The 8,773-nt window shown below is 41.3% G+C and overlaps 1 protein-coding gene across 1 annotated transcript; it reads left to right on the top strand.

The window, feature by feature from the left end:
• The first annotated feature begins 2,309 nt into the window (after window positions 1-2,309).
• LOC108953412 (zinc finger protein CONSTANS-LIKE 2-like) lies at window positions 2,310-6,722 on the top strand. Its single transcript, XM_018828984.2, has 4 exons — window positions 2,310-3,789; window positions 5,309-5,839; window positions 5,953-6,096; window positions 6,181-6,722. The coding sequence occupies exons 2-4, from the start codon at window positions 5,504-5,506 to the stop codon at window positions 6,469-6,471; spliced, it is 771 nt and encodes a 256-aa protein (XP_018684529.2). The 5' UTR covers window positions 2,310-3,789; window positions 5,309-5,503; the 3' UTR covers window positions 6,472-6,722.
• The last annotated feature ends 2,051 nt before the right edge of the window (window positions 6,723-8,773 follow it).

Below are 8,773 nucleotides of genomic sequence, written 5' to 3'. Positions count from 1 at the left end.
GTTCTTGTCGTCACTTTTGCATTGGATGGTTCAATTCTATGTTATATGCCTGTTTGCCCTTAGGGGGTTACCAACTGTCTCCATGTCAATGCAGAAAGGGAAGATTGGTTCTTACACAACTAATTTTCCTCAGAAAGATAAGTAATAATATCAAGAAAAATCATCAAAATCTACAGCGATTATTGTTGGGCTTGGATCAAAGTCAGAAGTTCTAAAAAAAATAAATAAAGTATTTAAAAAGAGAGAGAACATGCTTAACTATTGCAGTAGTGGTCTAAAGTGGTTCGAACTTGAGTGACAATCCTATGCTAGTGAAGGAATTATTTAAAAAAAGGTGGTGACAGTTCGACTAATAAATGAGCCATGTGTGTGTGGTGGAGCTAGGATCAGCCACTGGTGGAAGAAAAGTGAGGTTACGTTGCTGTACTAGTAGAGGGAAATAGATAGATAGATAGATAGATACAGAGGAAGAGGGGATAAGGATTGAGCACCTCAAGGGCTAACATGGTTTGGGGACTTGCATTTTTTTTTTTAGCTTCCCGAAAATGTTGATGGCCCCTGTTTGGTTTTTGTGGTATTTTAAATGCCAAAATGAACTGGATTGATTTTTTTTTTTTGGGTTTTCAACTCCTCAATCTGTGTTATAGTATACAAATCTTCTGTAACTGATATAGTCTACTATAGTTGAATGCCCAACTTCTCAATAAGTTGAGACTTATGGTTTTGTTGTTATCGAATAGTTGAATGGCCACCTCTTTGCGCCTTTACTGTGAAAAACCTCTTCTGCTTTGAGTTTGTCAAACTTTTGTAGTGAAATGTTCTTGATCTACCAAAATAGTCCAACAGGTTCCTAATCCTGCATGTTCTGCTAGGGGTTATATTTGTAGCCTTCAATTGAAGAGGCTGGCTATGACATGGAACATGTTGCTTAGGTTGCATTGGAGCAGCCTGACTGGCAGAGAAGGTCTGGGCTCTGCTTATGACCTGGGCCACCTGGTTATTCCAATACGTATGATCCCCAAGCTCAGTCCTGGCAGGCTTGCTGACACTGGCTGCATTGGATCCTTCTTAAGTTTGTAGCCCCTCCCAATTTCATTGTTCTGGTCCTATATTCTGATGAATAGAGTATGTTGTTATTGGTATAGTACTAAACAACAATATGTCATGGTGACTATACTACGGAGATGTAACTCAGAAAAACACTAGTTTGATGTATCTGCTCTGGCTGGAATTGTGGACTTCAAGCATTAATTAAGGCTCATTTCAATGGGTCTTTTTGGGCTATGACCAGCCCGTTGGTCTGAGACTGCCTAGCCCATTAATAGGTCTAGCTCCAAGGTTGCACTAGCTCCTACCTGGTAGAGTAAGAGTTTTTAGTAGACCGTTGTATGAAAATCATGTAAGAGTAGCCTATTAATTGACTCAAGGTTTCAATTACTAGTTCAATTGATACGCATTGATTTATAGTTCCAAGGATATTAGAATGATATTATTCTAAAAGTACCTAAAAAGATATTCAGAGTGGATCATGATAGATTTTTTATTCCAGTCGATATAATGTGCCTTTTTTTGTCTTTGACCAGCTTATCAGGGCTGAGACTGCCCAAATCATGAACTGGTCGAGCATTGAGGTTGCACTAGTACCTACTCGGTAGACTAATAGGATTAGCATTGCATTTGAATGATAATCATGTGAGAGTAGCCTATTTTTAGAATCAAGGTTTAAATAGTAGTTGGATCAGTACCGACTCATATTTACCTGTCTAACCATGAACCAGTACCGGACTATATTGGTTGATACCGTGATATTTAATTTTTGCGTTTTTTCAATGATATTAGGTGGTTTAGGTTGGTGTATTTCGTGGTATAGCAATAAAGTTCTAGTCCTATCAGTTGTTGAAATTGGTACTGAATCAAGATTTAAATACCTTTTTTGAAATGTCTACATCGATCTTGTTGTTTTTTGTCATAAGTAGCATTAAGTATGTGATTTTTATTTTTGAACTTGTCTTGCACTAGGGAATAATGTTTGATAAGCTTGAAGAGATATTTAACTTGTATATGATTTATTAAATGTTTTTGTGTGAACCTACTACAACACAGAACATTAAGCATACAAGTACTTGATTAGATTGGCTTTATATCATTATCGAGAGATATAATTAACACACATATATATATAAATAAATAAATAAATATATATATATATATATATATATATATATATATATATATATATATATATATATATATATATATATATATATAATACAGGTACTTAACTAGTTAAGAAATCAAATCTGTCATAAAGTTTGGGGCTTAGACTTGGCATGTTTTAATGCCAACACCTAGAACTTTGCTAACTATTTCCATGCATGGTGTTCTCAAAGGTTCTAGTCTTCTGGATATTGATATGCACTATGATTGCTTGAACAGAAGCATAAGATATTGGAAAGATGAGCTATCTCTTGGAGGGGATGCAAATCATTACTTCCAGTGGTCAATGGATTCCTCAATCTTTCTCCTATCATTGTTTGGTTGAATAGCAATAATTTGCACCACTACCAAGGGAAACATCTCTTCAAACTATTTTCAGGAACACTACTGGATTTTCATGTCTCTTCTCATATTGAGACTTACCGCACTTTATGAACATTCACATTCCATGTCAACTCAAAATCATTTAACTACCTAAATGGAGGAGATTCTAGGCATCTGAACACTTATCATGGATATCAGTTGTGGTTGCATGAATTATGACATATTATGTTGGACATTGTGTTCAACATCCTTGATGCGCATCACCTCACAATAATTGCATGCCCACTTATGGTTGTAGTGGTGCAACTGTTTTGCCTGTTGACCTTCAAAGAGTAAAGTTTGGACTACCAAGAGTTGCACCATATCCTAATCTTCCCACTTGTTTTCATATGTTGCTTCCAATGGCTCTAAGCATGGGTGTGCGAGAAAGTTGGAATGCATACTTTGAAACTCTAGATTTTCATGACTACCCAACGGTACAAACTATGTAACTTCTGTTTGCTTGAATCTCAACGTTGGTTGCATATAAACAGTTAATTGAGTTCACAAGTCTGCAGTCATCTTGGAATACTCAGCGGCAGTCTCAAATCATGATTTTTAAACAATCATGTTTTGAGGTCATTTTCAGAACTGGTACTGGATGTAGTCGTCAGTTCTACAGATGACTCGTAAGCATGCGATCTTTATCAACGACATCTAGGCTCTGCATTTGTTTTTCTTTGGGTATTGCAGCATAATTTCTCCCAGTGGGATCTCTAATCTTTTGCATCCTAAGGGTCAACATATCTTTGCAAGCTATGATGTAACTGGGTGTAGGATGGACTGTATGATGTTGGGTTGGCCATGACTACTTTCAAGTTGTTGTTCTGACACTATTGGGTTATGTCAATGTGATGCTTGGCTCTCGATGTGGGCTCTGGGACGGTTCATGGAATATTTAGAGGATCTTACTCTGATTGGTTTCGGGCCTGCTGATTCTGTTATGAACCAATTGGTGACCTAAACTGTACAGATCTCTGCTTATTTTGTGACTGAACGTACACATGCTGACCAATAGGTGACTGTGACAACATTTGTGTCTCTTTTATAACTTTCTTATCTAGTACCTTTGCAGGCAGCCATGTTCAAAGGGGAAATTATACACCTGCAGAAGCCCTGTGAGATGTTCCTTTGAACTGTATCAGGGGACCCTGGTGGAACTCAGGCAGGGTCAAAAAATGCTTACAACAGTAGTCCACTCAAGATGTGGTAATTTCCCAATCTCTCTCGTCTTTGAAGTCTTTCTGAAAGGGAAAGGATTTTATATGCATGTTGGTTTAATAGTATCAAACTAAAACGACATGTTTTGATTGTTTGACATGCTGTTCTAAAGGTTGTTCATATGGACATGAGATTCTGAGATAACCATTGTGCATTAAGTTGAAATGATTAGATGCTGGGATTCTTTAAGCATCCAAAGTTGCTGCTTAACACTTTTGTTTCATGGGGTTCCTCGCTTCATGGGGAAAGTGGTAGGTCCATCTTAATCTAGTCAAATGCTAGTTTGAGTACCCTTTTGATGTGCTATGAAGTCAGGAAGCAATATGAGCTACACTACAATAGGATATTGCTTCTGGGTGAGTGGCCCACTATCGTGACCAAAAAAACCTGCACTACATGTTTTGAGCTGAGATACCACCATCACCTGTATGCTTCTGCTTCCTTTATCTTTGATTTGTCACTTGGTGGAAGGGGACCTCTATGTGTTGGTATGACACAAATCCATTAAAAGTTGACCTTATTTCTTCTGGGTTATGCTAGATTGCTTATCCTCTTTATGTGATTCCATGGTGTTGATTTGGTGACTTCCATTCTTTGCTAGTTGCATGATTAATGATCACACAAGTTGTCTCACATCATCAGTAGGATGGATTTCTTGTACTTCCATCTCCATATAAAGCAATCATGTCTCAGTTCCTCATGTTTGCTATTTTTCTCTGAATAAACATTGCGTCTTCCATGATCATATGTATTGATCATCCCTTTCTTTAATCTAAAGCATAAACGGCATTGATAGAGGCATGATTGGATCCAAAGTGCTGTAGGTGTGGTAAGGCCAAACTACATGTAGGATGTAGGATTTCAGGCTTTGTCTACAATATTAACCTTTTTCCCACCCGCTCCAACAGTACTAGTAGCTGCCTCCCTTCAATAAAAGGAATACAAGGAGACCGGAGTTGGGCATTATTTACCGCAAAGCTTTAAATATTTATATTGTTTGGTATTGTTGGATAAAATAATAAAACATCGAAAGATGAGTGGTGTATTATTATATGCTCGTCTGATCCTTAATTTGAAGCATCATTTCTTGATGGGTCAGAAATGTGTGGGTCATACAGGAGTCTTCGACTGTGTTGGCAACAACAGTCGTGTGTCAAATCAGGGAGTTGACTTGCTTGCTGACTAAATGTCATGGGGGGGCAATCTTTGGTGTTGTTTGAGCTATCTCCACTTTTGCTTGGTGGGACTCTCGTTCCTGGGAACAGTCCCTTCTTCCTCTCACCCTCTTGGCGAACGAATGAATGACCAGTTTTAGTTGGATTGAACATATCATAGTTGAGGTGGTGCATGCAACTGTAGTACAGATGGATCGAATTGAAACTGTTTAAAGAAGAAAATAAAATTAGAATTTTACCAACCAAATCAATCGACATCTTTAGATAATTTAATGTCACATGCACTACAGTTGATAGGTATCATTGATCTCTAAAACCTTCGTATCGCTTAGGCTTGTAGGGGCATCCACCTCTTGTCTGGGAACCCGCGAAGGCATCTCTCACCCTTTATCCGGACCCACCAAGGTCAAACTACACTTGTCGTGGCCGATGGGTCCCACCATCTCTCCCCCTCCCTTGGCGCTCCATAAAAGCAGAAGCCCGTTCCCTTTCTCCGCCTCCTCAAGCCCAAGTGCGAAGCCAGCGCCATGTTCTCTTCCTTCTCCTCCTCCACCACCACCACCAACTCCTATGGCGAGCCCAGCCTCCATCACCCCGAATTCTGCTCCGCCACCTCCCCTCAAGGCCTCTTCCCTGACGCCAATAGCGCCTTCCCTTCATCCTCTCCTCCCTGTACGTCCTTCTCCTCTGAATCGTATCTCCACGGGGGCGGCGGCACCCACTCGCTTCCCTTCCATCATCACTACATTCCCGACTCCCTCAACCAGCCACTGTACTCATCGTCGCCGTCCTCCTCCTCCTGCGACTACCTCGACTTCAACGCTGGCCCGGTGAGGCGGGTCCTCAGCACCGGCAACCTCCAGGTGTGACCAAATTCTCCGCCTTTCTCAGTTTTCGCATCTTAAAATCCCATTTTGAATCGTTTCTCACGTTCAAACTCGGATCTTTGCTCTCTCTTGACGAACTCTTATGACAGGGGGGCAATGGCCTGCACGAGAATTCTAGCCAGGAAGGAGGGGTAGCCGGGAAAGTCGGCCGATACAGTGCCGAGGAGAGGAAGGAACGAATCGAGAGGTATCGGAGCAAACGCAATCAGAGGAACTTCCACAAGAAGATCACTGTATCATTCGATCCAATCCTCCTTGATCAGTCGTTCGTTGTATATTAACAGTTATATTTACGCGGCTCCTATTTCGCATTCCAGTATGAATGCAGGAAGACGTTGGCCGACAGCAGGCCGCGAGTGCGGGGCCGTTTCGCGAGGAATGGTGAGACGGAGACGGAGGCGGCGGTAGAGATGGAGACGGGCACGGATACGGGCGCGGCAGCGGTGAACTGCTTCGACAACTACGAGCAAAACCAATTAGGCGGCAATGGCAGCGATTGCTGGAGGCAGTTGCAGGCGGCGTTGGCGATGGACGACGAAGACGAGTACAGCTACGACGAGGAATTCCTGGCCAGCTTCTCCGACTTCTACTCCATGAACACTCTCTAATGCAACTTCGCTTCCCTTGATGTCTGTTCCTCTCAGTTTCTTCCCATTGATCACACAGCTTTTGTATCATGTCGATGCCACTGTCTTAAACCTCTACATGAGAGAGCCTTTGGGCAGAGGCATTGCCTATTTCATGCATGACTCATGAACAAGGTAAAGACTTACCTGATCACATAAGGTGGTATATGACGCACAAGATGATTTATTGAAGGATTAAACCCACGAGATACGGGAAAAGCCAATGGAATATTGCATCTTATTATGTACACAACAGGAACAAGAAATGTTGCTACTGAAAACAGAGGACTAACAGAGAACATGCTGATTAGACTAGTGTTTCATTAACTTGGGACTATCAACTTTGTTCAAAGGCTACAACACTACCTGGTGAGCCACTGTGTGTGATTCCTTGTTGGTCTTCACTCATAGATGAGAGTGAGCAAGTGCTCTTATGTTTCTTTGAGAAAACATTTTTTGGCACATCAAGTTGCTTTCTTTTGACATGACTAACATAGGTTTAATGCTTATGCTTTTATATGCACATGCCTTGGCAGTGCAGGATGGCCAAAACCACACAGGCAATGAAGCCTCACATAGTCTCACACTTACAAGCTGCCAATGTCTTTGCTGCTTGTTTACTACATGACTGACATACTAGGAAATGCTACAAGTTGCTGATGTCTTTGCTGCTTGTTTACTACCTAGGAAGGTTATCAATCATGTGTTCCACTTAACAACTGGTGGTAGGAGAAATCATGAGTGGTTAAACATGTAGTGGATCCTTCTTAAGTCCATTCATGAGTGGAGAGTACATGCTAAGAGCTGGGAAAGCAGCCTTTCTGATGCTCATGTTGAACATGAACAAGTAATTCTATTGAGAACCCACAAGTTCCTTGACCAAGATGTGAGGATTCAATTCTGCAATCAGGAAACCAAATCCATGTGAATTCAGGGAAATGATGTAGAGCATCTTTTTTGGTAGCTTTTATCCATGACAATGAATGAATGGAATCCACTCCTGCTAGTGAAGAACATGAAATAAAAAAATAAAAGTAATTTTTCACTTGATATCTTAATCCTGTAAAACATATCTATTTTCTGGTCCTTGATACTTACACATGCTTCACAGTCTCCTTGAAGTTTCACAGTAATAATATTTGAACTTCAAAATTGAAGTTTCAACTCATTTAAAACTCAATCAGCATAGTAAGCACAACAAACATTGATGGTAAGAGAGAGAGAGAGAGAGAGAGAGAGAGGACAGTTACATGACCGCAACATATGCTACTAATAGTAGAAGGTGCAAAGGAAATCGAAGACATGAAAGTTACACAAAAGATGGCCATCAACAGTTTGGCAGAGACAAAATGGGATGCTGCAGTTGTCTAAGATGAGAGAGAACTGGACCTTAATAACACCGCCGTCGTCTCTTTCTTCCACTAGAACACTTGTGAGAACGAGCACATGACCAGAAAGAGACACCTCGGTAGACAAACAAATAGCTAACCCCCAAAAAAATGATTACTGTACATGCCTGCTGTAACTAGTGATCTTTTCAGCGAAATGTCACTTGGTCAAACTCCTTGTAGCGCCCTTATCCGAGCTTATGCAAGACGACGCCACAATTCCAACTTGGGATCATCACTCCTTATCAGCCACACAGCAGCCTCACATTCGTTTCTCTAGTGATACGGTAGCCAACAGGACAAGTAGAAGAGTCTTCAATTCCTAAGCTGGATTTTAGTGCAAGCGGAGGCTCATCTCATATGCTGCTGTTTTCACGCGAAAACCGCGTTTGTCCCTTTCTCGCCACCGCGAAGAGGGCTGTCAGTCGCCATCTAGTTGATGAGAACAAGAGAGAACAGATGCCTTTAATGGATGATAGAAGCCAGATGTCTGCTTGACTTCCATGGACGGACTCATAAGCTCACAAATAAATGCTCACCATTGATTTCTGGTGGCAATGAACAACACAGCTATCCATCTTGTGGTCACTCCATGTATCTTCTGCTTGTTTGAACTCCTGATACATCCATGTTTACGGCTATCCGTATCCCCATTGAGGAGCAAAACTGCATCTAATGACACTGATAATGCTCGCCATCAACTCAGCATCGTCGACTGCCATTGTGCATTGCGAAGCACGAGATCGGTCATGTCACGCTATCAAGTAACAAAGTTAATGCTCGGTCAAAGAAGTGCAGGAGACAAGGATTCGTCGAAGCGAGTGACCCACATAATCCAATATCTCACAGCTTATTGGACGCTGCCGAGATATACGCCGGCAGAGGCCCACAAGCAC

This window comes from Musa acuminata, chromosome BXJ1-7 (genome assembly GCF_036884655.1).
Source record: "Musa acuminata AAA Group cultivar baxijiao chromosome BXJ1-7, Cavendish_Baxijiao_AAA, whole genome shotgun sequence".
NCBI classification, from domain to species: domain Eukaryota; kingdom Viridiplantae; phylum Streptophyta; class Magnoliopsida; order Zingiberales; family Musaceae; genus Musa; species Musa acuminata.
The sequence above is the reverse complement of the archived record's forward strand: the minus strand, read 5'-3'. Positions and strand labels throughout refer to the sequence as shown.

Coding starts and splice junctions, on each gene's coding strand:
- LOC108953412 (XM_018828984.2), top strand. CDS start 5,504: ATGTTCTCTTCCTTCTCCTCCTCCACCACCACCACCAACTCCTATGGC. Junction 5,840..5,952: donor TCAGCACCGGCAACCTCCAG/GTGTGACCAAAT, acceptor CTCTTATGACAG/GGGGGCAATGGCCTGCACGA. Junction 6,097..6,180: donor ACTTCCACAAGAAGATCACT/GTATCATTCGAT, acceptor TTCGCATTCCAG/TATGAATGCAGGAAGACGTT.